Raw genomic sequence first — 18,829 nt, 5'->3', positions numbered from 1 at the left:
ATTATTTTTTCTTTCTTATTCATACAATACATTTATAACCGTATGTAATATTTCTAGATATTGTACAATAGGCAATGATAGACATCTTGGCGTGCATCGTAAGTGGTACCACTTAATATATACAGATATAGATGCTATTGCAGTGACAATAAGATTTTTATAAATTAAAGCTGGCCTAAATCTTTACTATACAAGCTAGGATATATTTTGTATAAAAAAGTTGACATTTCTACTCATGAGAAAACATCTGTTTAGGAAAAAGATCATACTTGTCATTCAACAGATGCTTAAAGTGGCAGTGTCACACCAAACTTACCTTTTGGAAACCTCCTCTCTCTGAATATGCTCATCCTATTTCTGAAATAGTTTTCTTTAAAACATAAGACAAAGTAGAAACTACTTTGACTTACGTATTTTTCAGATGCATGACTTTTTTTGGCCAAGGGAGCTTGTCCTCTCCATTTCCTATGTCAGAGAAATTACTCGCCCTTCTTCTTGACCCCGGAAATGGAGTTGACTTAACCTCCTCCTTTGATCAGAGGAAGTCAGGCGTAGGAAAAATACGTAAGACAAAAGGAGTCCCTTCATGAAACTGTTAAAGGGACAGTATAGCTACCCAAAATACTTATTCTCATTGAAATGTTCTGGGTGCAGTGTTTCCTAACCCTGTAGTGTAAAACATTGCAGTTTCAGATAAACCGCAATTTTTACATTGCAGGATTAAGACAATTTCTAATGGCTGTCGTCTAAACCGCCACTAGACGCTTCCTGCATATTCACAGAGTTAAAACCTTTGCACGTGGACATCTAGCGTCTTCTTAATACCCATAGGAAAGCATTGATTCAATGCTTTCTTTTGGGGAAGGCCTGATGTGCACATGGTGCATGGATATTAGGCTCTCTTACATTGCAGGATGAGATCGATCCAGCATAGAGGGACCTCAGCGCTGGAAAGAGGTAAGTGAAAAAATATTTCACTTACTTTTAATCAATGGGTTGCTGGGCAGAGGGACACTCTCTCTATGTTTAGCTTCTCCATCCAGAACGTGGTGATGCTGAAAGCTAGTGTGCAGCACTGACACAGGAAGCACCTCTAGTGGTTGTCTGACTGCCACTAGAGGTGCTACTAGGCAGTCAAGTAAACACTGTCTTATAGTGTCCTTTTAACCCTTAGAGAAAGATGTGCCAGCTCCTCGAAAGCATTATTTTCTACAAATAACATCCCAACTCCGAAATATTTACGCCATAGTTTTTCTTTTACAATGTAATGTATGCTCTGTCAGCATTCTGTGTAGGAGTAATCTGTCAGAAAACTTTTTTTTTTTTTTTCCTCCTCCCCTTGGTTTCTTGCCTTTTGTGTAAAACTTTTATAATAGAGGAGATAGGAGCATCATAAAGCACTTGCTTATCCATGATATATTCACTAAATTACAAAGTTTGTTTTATACCCTTTTCAAAAACTTAAAATTAATACTTGTGTATAGATATTGATTTGGTTGTCATATGGCTCTATTATCGTGGGGAAAATATTTATTTACAATCTATCATGCAATAATTTCACACCCCATGCAACGCAATGGTCTCTACTAGGACATATGTCCTGAAAGAGAATGCACCTCCTGCATGATTTTTTTAGTAAATATATTTTTATTGAAGAAACCTTTCAATAATGCAAGATAACAAGAGTATAGGTCACGCAGGACCTGAAACAGCTTTTGGCAAGTAGAGGAGACGCGCAGGTCTCTATGATGTGTGCATAGTAACATAAACAAGCATAAGAACATACAGTAGATTAGTCATGGGGGGAGAAACGTGTCCATCTACCCCAGAGTTAACAGCATAAGCGTGTACCCACATCATTACGTGATGAAACAGTGTTTTCACTCCCCAACATGCATGTCATTATACTAAGAACACTATTTGCGCATCGTGTGCCAAGTAGTGCGTCTATAAGCAAGGATGTATAGTAAACGGCTTTAGGAGGCATGAATGAGCATTTTCAGTTATACGGCCTTACCAATCAGTGGCCTTGTGTGGATGAGCACAGGAGTTGCGTACAGTATTATCAGCATCAGAATTGGGTTTGATGTATGCAAGAATTATCTGGGTGTGACCGTGAGACTTGTAAGTCTCCATGATGGGAAAACGTGAACAGCTCGGATATACCCTAATTGTATATGGTGAACCAAAATCGGAGTGGTTGTAAGGGAAGCGGGTCACAGGCCCGCGGTGTATGCGGGTTCTCGATCCACCCTAGGGTGATCACGTGTCCTCCAATGTGTGGGATAAGTGTGATGTGATCGGGACAGGTGTCGTCGCCAGAGTCACAGTCATCCGGTGTGATACCAAGCATCTGTGTAGCGGGGTGTGTGTTGAGATCCCACCAGGGCTACAGTCATGCTGGTTCGTTTCTAAGCGGTGGTCGTGGGCCCGTATGAGGGACAACCCCGGTCCTTTCTCGGTAGTGCGTTCGGCCAAGGGTGAGGGCGCTAGCTAATTCGGCAGGATACCCGGATCGTAGGTGGCCCCAGTCTAGCGGTGCATGTTGTCGTTGCTGACAGTGGTAGTGTCTAGTGTAGGTTTCGCCTTTATATCCGTAACATGTGTAGTGATGGGAGTGCGAGGTGTGTATGATGTAAGTCTACGAGATGCAGGGCTGTATGCTAAAAGTGTGTGTCATCTCCCATATCTAGGAGTCTGGAGTAGGAGCGTGTATCGAGTCCAATCTCAAGTCTCTCTAAGAGTACGGGGAACTATCGGTAACCCATGAAGAATGGGTGCCCGTCCGGAGGCAAAGTATGTGCATACAGAAGGCTAGTGAGGCCTCTCCCCGACCCCAGTCCCCCGGGCTCCGGGACCCATTAGTTCAGTGTTAGGCGAGTTGGAGGGGGGGTGAGAGGGATTAGGTTCGAGAGAAAGGGAAGGATGGGTCGATCCGCGTCAAGTGGGGTACGCTACCGAAGCTACGTCATGGAGGAGTCCAGGAGCTGTTCCGACTGTTGATACCGGGAAATGTACAGGAACCACGGGAGCCACATCTCCGTATACCTCCTGCATGATTGATACAGTGACTTCATTGTCATTGTACTAATGTTTGATCATCATGACATTGGTCACCCTATTCGTATACTCTACATTTGTTAGGGGATCAATCATAGCTGCTATATGACATTAAATAAAGGTTCTTGGACAGCCACACCATGGCCCCTACTGGAGATATGGCTAGTGCAGAGATACCAACTTCTTTCTAGACATACCAAATCATACCAGCAATGGGTAATTCCATTAGCCAATCACACCTGCTTATTGATGCTCAGACTGATGCTTCCTTAGCAGCAGCACAGGTGATGGGCTAATGAGCTGTGTCTGTGGACTTTCTTGTTTAGCATTACATTTTTAAAATGTTTAAAAGCTGAACGAAAGAATGGTACTAGAGGATTCCAGATACTATGACTTTTTTAGTGAGATGAGGCAGCTAAAGTGACTACAGTGTTCCTTTTAAGGTTGTGTGTGTGTTTCATGACAGATACAGTTGAATAATATTTTTTTTTTTGTTTAAAGTAACAGTTGTGGTAATTGCACCATTTCCTATATGAACACATCTTGCACAAATTATAAAGTTTGTTATATGCAAGGCCTGTTTAGTTGGCAATGCATACGTACATTTCCTGGAATTGTTGCATGAGTTTTGTATAACAAGAAGAATGGGGGTAACCAGATTGGTGGAGAAGGGGGGTGTATATGTATACATGTGTATTTAACAGCGTATTAAATAATTATAAACACAGATCTGCCCACTGGTCAAGACTATTCCCACAGAAAGCTCAAATTTGCAGTGATGTTACTAATACAAGGGATTCTGGGTGGGGATATGCTAATTAGTTCAACAAAGAATCACCTTTTTTGCCTCAATATTCGATTTTAAACATGGATTCCTTGGAGTTTGTTTGCTGTACACAACAGCTTTGAAACACTACTCAGTAATTTGCATATGCTCACCCAGAATCCCTTTCAGTAGTAACATCACTGCACTCATTCTCATACAACAATTCCAGGGAATATAAAATGTTTCTTTTGGTAAATGTTTATTTTGGGTGGGCGGGGGTGGGGAATTTTCAATGCATTTTATAAGTAACATTACAATTGCAAAACCATTCTCTTTTCAGTTTTGGGAACATGATCTACAAAGACAAACGGGAATCTGTCAGTAAAGAAGACCTTGCTAGAGCCACTCTAGTAACCATAACAAATAACATTGGCTCCATAGCAAGGATGTGTGCAGTAAATGAGGTAAATTTATTAATATCAACAAATGTACCAAAATATGCTTCTAAACACCGCTATGTCACTGTCTGGGGTCTTTGCATACTTTGCTAAAACCCGCAACAGTGACTTCTTAACTGGAGGTGCTGTGGACTTTGGAGACAGTGTAATGTACGTTATTCTTACCATTGTGAGCACTGCCATCCTCTTCCATCTGGTACTCTTCTGTTCCAGATGCCAAGAGCTGATGTCACTTTTTGGCTGCCATTAAAGGAACATTCTAAGCACCAAAACTACTTTAACTTTATGAAGTATTTTGGGTGTATAGATCATGCCCCTGCAGCCTCACTGCTCAAGTCTCTGCCATTTAGGAGTTAAATCTTTCTTTATGCTGCCCTAGTCACAGCTTCCTTAAATGTGACTTAAACAGTAACCCTATGCACTTCCTGTAAAGAGAAATATAATTTGTAAACTTGCTTTACTGCACACTGTTTTTAAGGAACACTACAACGTGCTACATTAACTTTCCTTGTTCCAGGATCAAGACTCTCTAAACACTGCTAAACTCTTCTTCTCCAGCGCCATCACGGATGAGGCAGGATTCTTCTGCCTATGGCCCAGTCCAATGCTCCTCATAGAAAAGCATTGGGGACCTAAAGTGCATAGAAAAGCTTTGATTCCATGCTTTTTAATCATTTTATTCTTTTTAATGAGGAGGGTGTTTCTCATCATGTGACCAAATTTTACTCTGTCATACTGACAGCCAGGGGACAGGGACATTGCACCCAGATCACTTCAATCATATCGGAGTGACTATAATGTCCCTTTAATTTCGTATCTCCTGTTTTAATTGCCTGTTGGAGCTGAAGGATGTGATTTTAAAGTTCATAGGAGATAAGAACTTGCTAAATAAAAAAACAGTTTGATTGTTGTTGATTAAAAATGACAACTTTTTTGTGGAGCCTGTGTGACTCACAGCCAGTAGAGGTGTGGCTAGGACTGCGTAAACAAAAACAAAAGTGACTTCTAAAACCGTTCCACACTCATGAAACTTTAGCTTGCTGGTGTGCTTTATGTGTGAGAAGTATTCCATAAACCACACTTTTCTAATAATGTACCCCCTTCTCTGTGAAACCGTTAGAGGTTTGCTTTTGTCTTCCATTAGCTCCCCTAAGCTAACATAAGTGGCACATGTACTCTACTTTATGCCTGTCTCCCCCTCCAGAAGTCCTCCCAGACTGTGCACAAGGATTGATTTCTTGTCTAAAGAAAAAAAGGTGGGTTGGGGTTTACAAAGACTGCAGTTTGAGTACTGCAGCTTTTGCAAGCAGTTTTAAGATATATCCCTAAAGAATGCATTGGAAGGCATTAATTTAATTGGAACTAGGTCTACTAAACAGTGGATTTTTTTGTATTTGATAAGTAGGTTACCGTGTGGAGTCTTTAACTCTCACATGGCAGAAAATTGAGCTGAGAACTGCAGTGGCATGGTCTGTACACCAAAACTGCTTTATTAAGCTAAAATTATTTTGGTCCTTGGAGTATCCCTTTAACCGGTTTTCCAATCTGTGCTGTCACCATGGTTTTGTATTGTTAGGTAAAGATACGTGTGTCAGATGCACTATACATAATCATGATGTGTTATTTTCCAAAGGTAAGCTATTGGAAGAAGCTAAATGAAGTTACCAGTACTGGGCACAAGTGTTTTTGGAAGGGAAGTAATGATTTGAGCCTTTCTGTAAACCTTGAAGGCTTAGTATTTAGGAAGATTTATGTATTCATCGGGTTAAAAAAAAAAAAAAAAAGCTTCACAAAGTCTACATTTAGCCCTTTGTGTTTGACACATAAGAGATGGAATTTTTTTTAAGCTATACATTAGCATGCATCTATTGTCACCATTATTTCTTTAGTCTAGTCATGTAGATGTGCAATAATACAAGAAAACTGCCTGACACAGATTTTCTCATTTCCTTCGGCTTCTTTATAGTGCTGCCTTGTTGCATATGGTTCAAGCAGCATTGTACAGGGCTATGAAGGTTTTGAGAGTAGACTCGTGAAAGATGGTGTTATTTTGTGTATTGTTGTCTCAGCCGTCCTTTAAAATCAACAACATTCCAGGGCAGCCACAATAACAAGGGATGTGTTGGATCGTGGTCTCTAACCATAAGGTGCCATCATTTTATGTTTTCTCAAGAGGTGATTTAATGAATTGACATTGCAAAATTCTAGGTATAAATGTCAGTTGGAAACATTCTCCAATAAGTTTTTTTTTTTGTTTTGTTTATAGTCGGCAATATGTATTCTAGTCATTAGGTTAGTGAGTCATATCTTCACTTAAAACGCATTGTACTCTGGGCATTGTTTTAAACAGCGGCCTCTGGATTCTTCCTGATGTTATAAATCGACTATTTTGAGACTTTATGGTGTTTTCCGCAAACAATGCTCCTGATTGAATTTGTTTTTAATTTGAAAAAATGTAATCAATTTTTTTTAATTTTTTTTATGTATTCTAGCATTATATTGCACTATAACCAGTACAGATTGCTGTAGTGACAGGAGTGGACTTGCCACCCTCCCAGGATAACAGGTCAATGTTTACAAACTGTTTGACAACTTACATAGGGTCTGCCAGTCACCATCTCTGAAGCTCCAGTTAGGAGCTTCTGTTAGCTCCACTGAGTTAAGCCCTGCCATGCAGCACCAGATCATTAGCTGAGAGAGCCATCTGAGCAACAGGTGAACTAAATCCTACACTGTCAGTTTAGCTCAGCGCTGCAGTTTCTGGCAGCAGAAGATGTAAAGACCAGGGCCTGGTGGACGTTGGGTAGTTTACCAAACCATTTGCAGACATTTAAGTACTTATCCTGAGTACCATACCCAAAGAGTTCCTGGTAGCAACCTACCAACCATCACTCTCTGTTTAAGGACAAAATGGACTGGTTAGACTTGATCACTATAAAAATCCAAGGACCAAAAGGTTACTACAGTGTTGGAAAGCGTATATACAAACATTCAATCACTCTCTTGGACAGTACATTAAATCCTCTTTAGAATTGACTCTGTCAGGGCTTGACAAATCCCGGGCGCCATGGTGACTAGAATTTTTTTTTTCCTGGCGCATGGGATTTGTGAACTGGTCAGTTTAGGCAATGAGGGGGAGCTTGCAGGGGCTGGCAGAGAGAGCCAGTCGCCTGTGGGAGAGCAGAGGAGGTGGCCAGCTGTGCAGGACAGAGGCGGCGAAGGAGGGAGCTCAACCCTCTCTGCTCCTTTGCACACCCTGCAGTGATGCTGGGAGCCGGAATGTGACGTTGCAACTGCATCGCTAAACTGCGCCAGAGCAAGAGACTACAGCAGTCCCACTGGACCCCTGGGAAAGCTGATCTATCCACTACAGGGTGGATTAAACTTGAAATAATTGTAAAATGTATTTATTGGTTTGTGCTTTGCAAGTAACATCAAGTCTCAATAGCAAGCCAGCAATCAACCTCATGAGTCGCATGAACAACAAAACAGCTGTCCATGAGTGGTTCACTGGCTTTGCATCTCTTCCTTAGATGTGCTTCAAAGCTTTTGTTTACAGCAAACACAGACTCCAAGGAATCCATGTTTAAAATGGAATAATGAGACACAAATTTGACTTTGTTAAACTAATTTGCATATGCCCACCCAGAATCCTTTGTAGTAGTAACATCAATGCAAATTTGAGACTTACGTGGGAAAAGAAAGTCTTATGGCTTGACTGGTGTGCAGATCTTTGTTTAACATTGTACTGGATATATATCTGTGCTGGTCTCTTCATGGCTAGCCCCACCTTCATGGCCACGATAATCAATCTTAATGATCTCAGCCAAGCCTATGCTGTCCCATAGCAAAGCATTGGGTGACTATTGCTTGTGTGCTAATTAGCATCTCCTCATGCGTTGAATCAACGCATCTCTATGGGGAACATTCAGCGTCTCCATGCAGTGCGTGGAGACGCTGAACATCATTGCTACACACTGTGCAGCACTGGATTAGGAATCGCCTCTTGTGGTAGTCTAGATGACCAGCGGTGTTACTAGGCAGCAATGCAAACACTGCCTTCTGTCTGAAACTGCAGTTATTACATTAAAAAGCCTGCAAGGACACGCTATAGACACTAAAACTAGGAATCGACCGATTATCGGTCTGGACAATATTATCGGCCGATATTCGGTATTTTCGGCAATATTGGTATCTGCCAATAAAGATGCCGATAATACATACCAAGCTCTTACTTACCTTCCCAGCAGCTCCCTTTAGCTCCCCTGTGTAAATCTTGCGAGTCCCGCAAGATTTAAACAGGGGAGCTGAAGAGAAGGTAAGGAATAGCTTGCTGCAGGCCCCCCACTGCACAGTCCATGCCACCGGACCATTAGGGAATGCTATATCCCCCCTCCCCGGCCAGGTAACAAGTAGGGGGGGGGGCAAACTTTTTTTTTTATATATATATATTTAATACAAAAAAATGCCCTCCCCCCATTTTTCACAAATTACATACCTACAGGAACACACACACTCTGCATTATATATATATATATATATATATATATATATATATATATATACACACACATTACACAAACACTCTGCATTCATATATACACACTACACACAATATAAACACACTGCACAAATACACACCCTGCATTCATTATATGCACACTACACAAACACACACTCTGCATTCATTATATACACACACTACACACACACACGCACTCTGCATTCATATACACACACACTACACAAACACACGCACTCTGCATTCATTATATACACACACTACACAAATACACTCTCTGCATTCATTATATACACACACACACTACACAAACACACACACAGTTCACATGTCTAAACACACTGCATCCACTACATGTGGCATGTATATTCTGTACATTTACCTTTAGTTTTTTTTTTTTTTTTAAATGGTAAATGTACAGAATATCGGTAAGTTATCGGCTATCTGCCTGCTTACTCCTTATTGTGTTAATAATGTGTTATCTCTAAATGTAATATGTGGAATCGATGGATCTGCTTCATATCCACTCCTGGCATATGTGATTCCACTAATAAAAATGTGTTTGGGGGTATCTTGGTATTACCTTTACTTTCTTCCTTTTAATATTCATTTCTTATCCACGTAACTTGGATAATTACAAAGAATGAAAAGTAACCTTTTTCTTTTCACTTGCTTTTTAGAAAATAAACAAAGTTATATTTGTGGGGAATTTTCTTCGAGTGAATACCCTTTCAATGAAACTTCTCGCCTATGCCCTGGATTATTGGTCCAATGGCCAGTTGAAGGCATTATTTTTGGAACATGAGGTGTGTATTAAAATGTCATGTTGCAAGGAAATGCATTTAGACCTCACAACATGCTGTTTAATGTGTTTTTTTAATCATTTTTATTTTTTTTATTTTCTTTCTAGGGTTATTTTGGAGCTGTCGGTGCTCTCTTAGGCCTACCGAATTTCTCCTAGGAAAAGCAGTATTTACAAATCGCAAGAAATCCATTCTTCCTCGGAATTTTAACTTGTTTTATAATCAGTGGGCACCAAAGGAGGGAACTGTTTCTGTATAATAATAATTGTCTTAACACTTTTTCAAAATTATTGGTAAGCTGCTGAATGATGCCATAAAGGAAACCTTGGAAACTGATCATCCCTTAATCAGCGAGTTTCCTATTGGTTTAATAATACTTTATATGGAGCCAGTATTAAACCGAATATCACCCACTGAAAGTACGGGCTATACAGAATTTAATTATAATTCTGTAACTTTTGGCAAACTGATAAGAACCTCCCTAAAACCGCAACATGTAGTGTAACTTCAGTTGGGGTCATTCATAATTTCACTTTAGTGACCCTTTGGAACAAGATTTGTTTTCCTCTTCTGATTGTGGCAAGTTGTATAAAGTCCATGTTTCATCATTCCGTAAAACATATGTGGTTATTTGTTATACCACCTATTTTTATTTTATCATCCCTCTGGTTTGCCACTTTTCCTAGGGATAATACGAAAATATAAAGCACATGGATTTTTTTTTTAATTAATTTTTTTTTTTTTTTAAATATACCTTTTAGGGGTATAGATGACTCTCTCATTTTATGTAGCTTGAGAAGAATTGAGAAGAATTTTAACATCTGGCAGGTCTGTTGTTAATGAATCAACAAACAGATAACATTTTAACAATGTTCTCATTCAGCTCTTAGTGCCCCTTCAGTCTCAAATGTCCATTCCGTTTAAGGCCAGTGTTAAGAGTGCATTTAAACGTGTCCTGTCTTGAAAACAGGATGCAGATCCGTTTTCATCCTTGCTAGTGTTTCTTTTTATGTTGTATCATTTTTGATACTGCAGACCTTTTTATCTTTTGAGGTATTCTTAAAACTGGGCATTGCTTATTGTTTCCTATGTTTTTTTTTTTTTGTTTTTTTTCATTTTATGCTTCTCAAAGATTCTGAGCAAGTTTGGTATCTATATGGGATAAAACAGACATTCCAGGTCATCCTGTTGACTGGGACCTGCAATTTGTTTTGTCAGGCGCTTCAGTTTTGCCATAATACTCACTTGTATTAATAATTTTGTGCTTACACTATCTGCCTTAAGAAATTGCGACGGTTCCCTGCTAACTAATGTGCAGTGCTTACATTGTGATGGTTACAAGTATTGCTAATCAAATATTACCTGACTGGATATACTAATGTGCCATAGGGGAGGGAGCGTTCAGACTGGATTGTGTAGAGAAATTATTTTGGGGGAAAAAGCTGGCACGTCATTGCTGCTAATGTTAACTGTGAATCCAAAGATTTGTGTAAGAACTGGAATAGTAATAGTGTATAAGTGAAAAGCATTTATCCTTCATTTGTGTATTGTTTTCCTTTCTTTGTATTTAACCAGATCAGGTTTGTAGTTCTCGTCTATCCCATTAGAGGTGCAGTTAGAATGAGGATTGGACCCTCCCAAAATATTTTTAAAGGGAAACAATGTTTCTTGTTGAATACAAACCACTTAAATGTGAGTCATTTCTCTTTGAAAGCAGTGTATTTGCACGTATTCTACTTGGTAAAGTCGTATCCTGTACACTCTCATGCATTTCTCTTGTATCTCAAATCCCTGTATTAAATTAAAAATAATTGTAAGTTCATATAAAACAAACTCACAGGATAATATTGTATTTGGTACATGTAAGATATCACACACTCTCGTTGTATTGTTTCCTCTTCAACATATCTTGGAGACAATCTACAATGCATCTTAGACTGTGTTTTTGCTAAGACAAATTAAAGCCAGTAAATGTTGTATTTCTGCAATTAATGGTCCTAACTATACTTTGTTTTGTTTTATTCCCACCAGAGTGTCTGTGTTCATCACTCTAACCCATGTACTTGGCACAAGTGATGTGGTACATGCCATGTATTCTTTGAATTATTTTTAGTGTAACTAGAATGCTGAAGAATACATGAATTACATTGGTGGACATATGTCTCTTACAGTATTTGTGGCACACACGTCTATATTTTACACACATTTGAAAAAGGATACTGAACAACACATCCTATATGGATTGAGGGCATTTTAGTGCTCTTCTCAGACACCTTTGCCTTCACTGGTTTTCTTTGTAAAATAGCAAATCTCATACAGTTAAAAAAAAAAAAATGTTGGTCTTGAGCAGAAAAGCAAAACGGGGCTGCCAATTAATAAGTAAACTTTTGAGACCTCTTTCAGTAGTCAGTATTTGGAGAAATATCGTCAACCTGCTCACTGGAGCTTTTTGTTTGTACAAAACATATTTGATGCCTGTTTTGTTCTGTATTAAAGTGGAATTTGAAAAAAAATTAAGAGTGCTCGCCTATGTGCACGAACAGTAGATTTTGGACTGTGGAAGCTCCTGCTTGATGTTCCATAGCTGATCTCTTGCTGCGCAGTAAGGTGCCATAGGCATATGTTGCACATCGCACAACATGTTGAACAGTAGTTGATGGGAAATGAGGAGACTCCGCCTGTAGACAAAAATTAGCAGTTTTATGAGACAAAGTTGTCCTTGCTTTGTCTCATGTGTGCTGTTTGATTGTGTTTGCATTTCAGAGATAAACAAAGAGCATTTTATAAAGATTGTCTTTACAAAAAGCTCAAAGGTGACAGAATTGCTTTAATCAGTAACTTGAAGCGTGCTCCCTCTTCAGATGCCTATTTGCTGTTGCAGAAATGTAGCGTTATGAATAGTGCTAGAAGCACTGTTGTAAGGACCACAGTACATTGCTTTGGGTAAAAGTACATCATTTGCCTACTAAACGGCTTATCTCTTTAGGTATTCATGATTTGCAAGGCAGCAACATGTGGGTCCAAGATTTACGGGTTCATTAGGGGCTTGTTGCTTCTGTAAATATGTATGGTTATTATATTGAAAGTAATCCGGGTTTTGAAACATTTAACAAAATTTATTGTCTGTTCCTGTGACGTTTATCTTTTAATTAAGTAATTTTTGAGTGAATAGAATTGCCAGGTCCTTCTTTACGTGCATATCTAGTTCTTCTATATCTATGTGAGCACTCTCTGGTCTTGTGCAAACTCAAAATACTGCTCTATTAGTACAAATAGTCAAAGTTTCAATCCACCGGGACTTCCTGTGGCCACGGAAGTACTGGATCTCATATATTTTTGAATTCTGGGTTGTCATTTGATTGCCAGTTGTATGACCATTATTTCTCTCTGTGTATCTCTCTATATAATCTCTCTCAACTTGATTAAAGCTCTGCGCATATGTAGTGTCTAGTATATCTATTGGTGTTACTCTTGATAGGCATACTGGTAGTATCAGTCCATCAGTCGGTAGATTTTATATACTGGCCGTTAGAAATGCAGTGCAAATTGTTTAATTGATCATCTTTACATTTGAAAAGTTGCTAATGCATAGTTATTTTTAACACTACAAATACTGGTTTAGCAAGGTTGTTGCTTCTTTTCTGTGCTACAAGTTTGGTACCCCCACTCCCTAATGTACACGCAATTAGCATTGCTTTTATTTTTGTGGGTCTTGGAGACTCCTATGATTATTGCACTTGCCTTAATGCAGTTGAGTATGTTTTTGCCACATGATAATGTAGTGTGCGGATCTGTTTACTTGTGTTTTTAAATATGTAAATATCCATTTACTAAAATCTGTATTACCCACAAAGACCAAAAGGATATTTTGAACTGTCAGATTTACATTTTGTAGTAAAATGTTTTGGTTTGTGCCACTTTATTTTTCTGTATCATTGGTCAGATGAAACAAGCCCCTGTACGTGCAAAATAATTCTGATCTGAAACATACATACATATATATTTATTATTTTAAAACCTTCTTCCTATATTTAACTGAGTGAAGATGTGATTCTTGTTTACTAGTGCTAATGGAAGAGGCACTATAGGACATTTAATAATCAATGTGAAGTTTAGTGTGCTATGTTTCTCTGTTTCTGTCTCTGATATATTTACGTCTGTTAATGTTAAGTTGAGTACTAAATCTTTGGCTACATCTAATTTAGACCTTGACCATACTTGTGCTCTCTAAGATCCAAAAGGACTTATTCAAAGCTTAGAAGTCCTACTTTTGGCTTGTAATTGTTTTGACCATCGCATCCTTCCTTGACTTATAACGTAGCTTAGAGCTGCCTTCCCCCCCAGGATTGTACTATGTTTTATGGACATTGCCTACTCTCAAACTCACAGAATACAGCTTTTTAAAGACACAATTCATTGATCTCTTTCAATGGGTAAGCTGTAGATCGATCAGCAATTCATTGGTTTGTAATTAAATGTAAAGTAGATTTAAAATACACATGCTTTTTTCTGTATGGGGTAGAGCTAGTGATTAGGTATTGACTTTATGATTTGGCAATCCTAGAATTATGTAATATACAGATTATAACCTAATCAAAACTGAATGCACAAGTGCTTTATTAACCATATTTACAGAACAAAATTGGGTTTTTGCCACAAAGATCATATTAAAAGTGTTTTATACTCTAGCACAGAATTTCTAAAATGTTTAAGTGTTTAGGAGCCAGCGAAATGTCCAAAATACCCAGGAGCAAGCAGTAACTACATCATGATTATTCACTACTTGACTTCTTTGTCTGGTAGTGTGCTCTTCATCCCAAAACGCATAAGGTTCTTTCACCCCAAATTAAGGAGAGAATAAAGGTTTTACATTTTTGGTGAAAATCTGATTTTCCTAGTGCGGCTGTGTTTCCTTTAGTTTTGTGGCTATTGGCAATGCATCCAAAACGTCTCGAACTTTACTCCTGACTCTTAACATTGTGTCCTGTTGCTATTTCCTTTGCATTTTTCTGCCTCTTTAAACTTCAGTTCAATACATATAAGCTCATAAGAAAAGTTACACAAACTTTTTGCTGTTAATTTTATAACCCTTATTTGAATCCAACTGGAAGTAGGTTATACTGCAGTGGGATTGAGTTTTTTCTTTCTTTTTTTTTTTTCTTTCTTTAATCTATTGTCAAGATTGCCTGGTAGTTTTTCTTCTACGCAAGAATTGGCAATATGAAAAAATAAGCCGATAACATTGTTTAAAGTGGTTCAGAAAGCACATGAAGCATCGTTTTGGGCATGGTTTTCCCAAAATGCCATGATTATATGCCAATTAGTGCAGCAATATATTTATTTTGTATCCACTACCCCATTATCGCACCTTAACATTTTTCTGTATCTCACATTATATCATCAATAGCTGTCTTTTAATGTCTTATGCTGCCTATATCTTTTTTTTTTTTTTTTATTAAAGCAGTGATTTCTGCCTTTGAAAAATACAGGAATAACCAAAAGGTAGATTCCCAGATGTTTTAAAACGACAGCTTCTGTGATGCTTTGTCATTCTAAAGGCATGCAAATCATCATGGGAGTTATAGTTTTACAAGATCTATCTTTTTGGCCAGCCCTGCTTTAAACAGTTTGCTTAATCAGTTCAATCCCAAAATGAGACAATCTTTTTAGTGTTAATTTAGTATGTACCTTGATACAAATTATAAAAATTACCTACAGCTCTGTTCTTCCAAGGTTTTAATGTTGCTCGAAAACCAGAGAATGCAATATGGGCAAGTCAAACCTATAACTGCTCTTGCAAAGATGGCTTATAAAATATATATATATATCATTTTTTTTAATTGGCATCCATTCCATATTTTTATGAGGAGTGTGTCCTTGCATATGTGTTACTATATGTATATTATCATACAAATGTATGTTGAGTTACATGCAGTATACATTTCTGAATAAAAGTGCCCAGTATCCATTTTGCCTTAGATATATTCATCTTCATTATTTAGGAATTAAAGGGATACTGTTCTAGCCATGACCAGAGAATGGTTTTATTTGCAATCTCTGCTGCCTTGTTCTATACTATAATGTTCTGTGCTTTTTGTTTTCATTGTCATGACACTGAAGTTGTGTAAAAATGTGTGTATGATGTGATGCAAGTACTAAATGCTAAATTATACCTTAATATAACTGTAAAACATTTATTGTAAATTATTTAATTTATTTCATCTAGAACAGTTTATTAAAATGTACAGACTAGACGAGGTTTCTACTAGCTATCATCATACTGAGGTTTGGACCTTCTAACCATTCCCACCTGTAATACTGGTTTTGCATGAGCAATGTTAATTTCTCTAGATGCTTTAAGTTGTGCTGCCTTTAATAAAAAAATCTACTTTTTTTTGTACTCTGTTTCTGTTTTGGTTAATAAAAATGTGGAGAAAGTTAAAGTAATCTGTTTATTTTATTTTTCTTCTCAAAATCATAAACTCACATGCAAAGACATATCTACTTGTTACATGACAATAAATATTTACTTAAAGGAACTGTATAGATAAAAAAAAAAAAAAAAAAAATGCATATCCCCCCCAACAGCAAACCTAGCGTCACTAAATGCGCCCCCTCCCCCGCAATAGTGTAAAAATTAACTTTAGAAGTGCCTGTTTTAATCTATATTATGATCAGATTCTCTGCTCCTCTTCTGATTTCATGTCGTATGTCGCTGTTTCTTGTATTTCAGCCAGTCTGTCCAACAATGGCCATGCTCCAGTGATTCTCTCAGAATCCGTAATGACACGCCTTTGTGTGTTCCTGAGCTTCACTCAGCTCAACACATGCCCACAATGTCTGCCCAAGCCTCCTCTGAGCCCTCAGCATTCAGACCCTAGAACTTACAAATCATATCTCACACAGACATTTCCTCACCACATTAGTTATCTTATGGTGTCATATGTTTATTATAATTAAATGTAAAGAGACAGTCATAAATACCTATAGAGCTTTGTGTTATCTCTATGTCTCTCTCAGGAGGTTGATTAACAGGGGCTGGAGGAGAAGGGGTTAGCACACACTGGGTAGTGAGGTTGGCTGGCGGACTGGCAGGGAGTGATATGGAATCTGTTGGCGCTATATAATGGCAATAATAATAATACCTTCCCTGCCAGGCAACCTCTGGTAGGGAGGCTGGCTGACATGGACTGGAGCAGAATATATTTCTAGCAGACATCCCAACATCCAAAAACTCCTTTCATGGAGGTGACTGCACCCCCACACACAGTCACACATAATATATTACAACACTGGCACATACACAAATACACATACAATGCTCTAGTGCTGCATCTAGCTTCCTCCTGCGCGGATGTCTATTTGCTGTGAGGAAATTACATCATATTACTTCCTCCCAGCTGGCAGGGACCCGGTCAGACCCTTAAAGGGCCGGGGCACCCGACTGGGCTCCTGTTCAAGAACAATATCAATCAGGTGGGTAATGAGTAGGGGGCATTTATAATGTGTAATATCCTGGAAATCAAGCGCACACACACACACACACACATTGTATGTCAGATTGTGTGAGGGATTTCCGGGATATTAAACGTGGTGTGCAGGTGTCCGGGAACCTCATTTGATATGCAGGAGTCTCCCAGACCTACCAGGAGACTTGGGATATCTGTACTTGCATTAAAGGGAGGGAGAGGAGAACATATGGGCTGTAGCTGCAGTGCAGTCTGTGTTGTAAACATTGCTTACACTAGATAAGACATGGCTTTTTTTTCTTTTTTTTCATTGGCTGCAAAAGGTATGTTTCTTTCAGGGACTGGGAATCGGGAACATGTTGAAATGTGAGGTTGGTGGCTAAGGAGGCTGAATTACACTGCTGAACACACCAAAACATTTTACTGCACTGCAGGAATACGACACAGAATTGAAAGAGGAACTAACCACATGTATTTTGAGCTTATTCGCTTTAAAGCGGCACTGTCATGCCGAACGAATCGATTCCTCTTCTCTCCCTCTGTCAGGATCTGTTATTTATTTCTTCCTGTCTGCTCTATTTTTCGTTAAAACAGAAGACAAAGTATGGACTATTTTGTCTTATGGAGGTTTCCTAGGCCTGACCATCTATGACCAGCGGAGGAACAAAGTGTGCTCAGTTTTCTGTGGTCAGATACATTTACCCACAATTCTTAACTTTCCTCTGTGATCTCGCGATGCTTTCTGTCAGTATTCCCGAACGTCCTGTCATTTTAGACAGAACGCTGGCGAAACTACAACTACTCCATTATATATGCGTGCCATCACAAGGAATAAGGTGAGCGCAAATTAAAGAGACAATATAGGCACACAGACCACTTCATCTCACTGAAGTTGTCTAAGTGCGCAGTCCCTGCCCCCTTTAGTCCTGCAATGTAAAACACTGCAGTTTCACTATAAATAAATACGGGTAAATTTAATAAATTTTTAAAAATTCATATAACTCTTAACAATGCTAGGAGGGGGATGTGGGGACTGAAGAACATGTTAGTGTTAGAAATACATCTTTGTTCCTTTAAAATACATTTGTAAGAGGAAAATTACCTAAATTACAAAAAAAAAACTGTTTACAGTTTGTTTTGCTGTATAGAGGGATTGTACTGCAGCTTGGGTAGATTGGAAGAGCGTGCTATCCTGAATGCTCATTCAGTGGACTTAGTGCCATTCTAGAAGTGTCCCCTGAGTGATGGACAGAAAGGTAAACGAGGGAAGCTGGAGGAGGTGTAGCAACATATTCCACGCTAGCAGAAAGTGTCGGACTGTGCTGCCAGTGCCAGTTGCAGTAGTCCGCCACAGAGGAGAGCCAGCCACCATCATACTGGCCCTGCCATCTGACCTTAATTGCAGATAATTTAACTCTCCTGCTGCAAGGAAGCTATGGAGCCTATGGACCTAGTAAAAATGTTATATACACTGCACTTTGACCTGCACACCCAGAACATGCATTTCTAAGAAGTGGTACTGCCATAAAGTCCAGCATAAATGCAAAATACAGATTAAGGAACAGCGCACACAGAAAATCTAAGAAATGTAAGTTTAAAATTTTACAAGGCAACGGTATCCCAATATCAGTGGGTCCTACACTCATTTTAACATGGGAAATTAACAAGATAACTGCAATACTTACTGCTTAAACAACTTCCAGAGACTCTCCTCAATTTTTACCACCTCTATAATGGATGGGTGGCTTGCA

At 38.7% G+C, this 18,829-nt stretch overlaps 1 protein-coding gene across 4 annotated transcripts in view; it reads left to right on the top strand.

The window, feature by feature from the left end:
- Positions 1–14,754, top strand: part of PANK3 (pantothenate kinase 3) — a 32,008-nt gene extending 17,254 nt beyond the window's left edge. For all 4 annotated transcript variants that reach the window (XM_063447444.1, XM_063447443.1, XM_063447446.1 and 1 more), the window contains 3 exons: positions 4,167–4,290; positions 9,487–9,612; positions 9,717–14,754. In XM_063447444.1, the coding sequence (XP_063303514.1) occupies positions 4,167–4,290; positions 9,487–9,612; positions 9,717–9,767 (301 nt within the window). In that variant the 3' untranslated portion in view covers positions 9,768–14,754. The remainder of the gene's footprint in view (positions 1–4,166; positions 4,291–9,486; positions 9,613–9,716) is intronic.
- The last annotated feature ends 4,075 nt before the right edge of the window (positions 14,755–18,829 follow it).

This window comes from Pelobates fuscus, chromosome 3, assembly GCF_036172605.1.
Source record: "Pelobates fuscus isolate aPelFus1 chromosome 3, aPelFus1.pri, whole genome shotgun sequence".
Taxonomy (NCBI): domain Eukaryota; kingdom Metazoa; phylum Chordata; class Amphibia; order Anura; family Pelobatidae; genus Pelobates; species Pelobates fuscus.
Note: the sequence above shows the minus strand (reverse complement) of the source record. Positions and strands in the feature narration are given on the sequence as shown.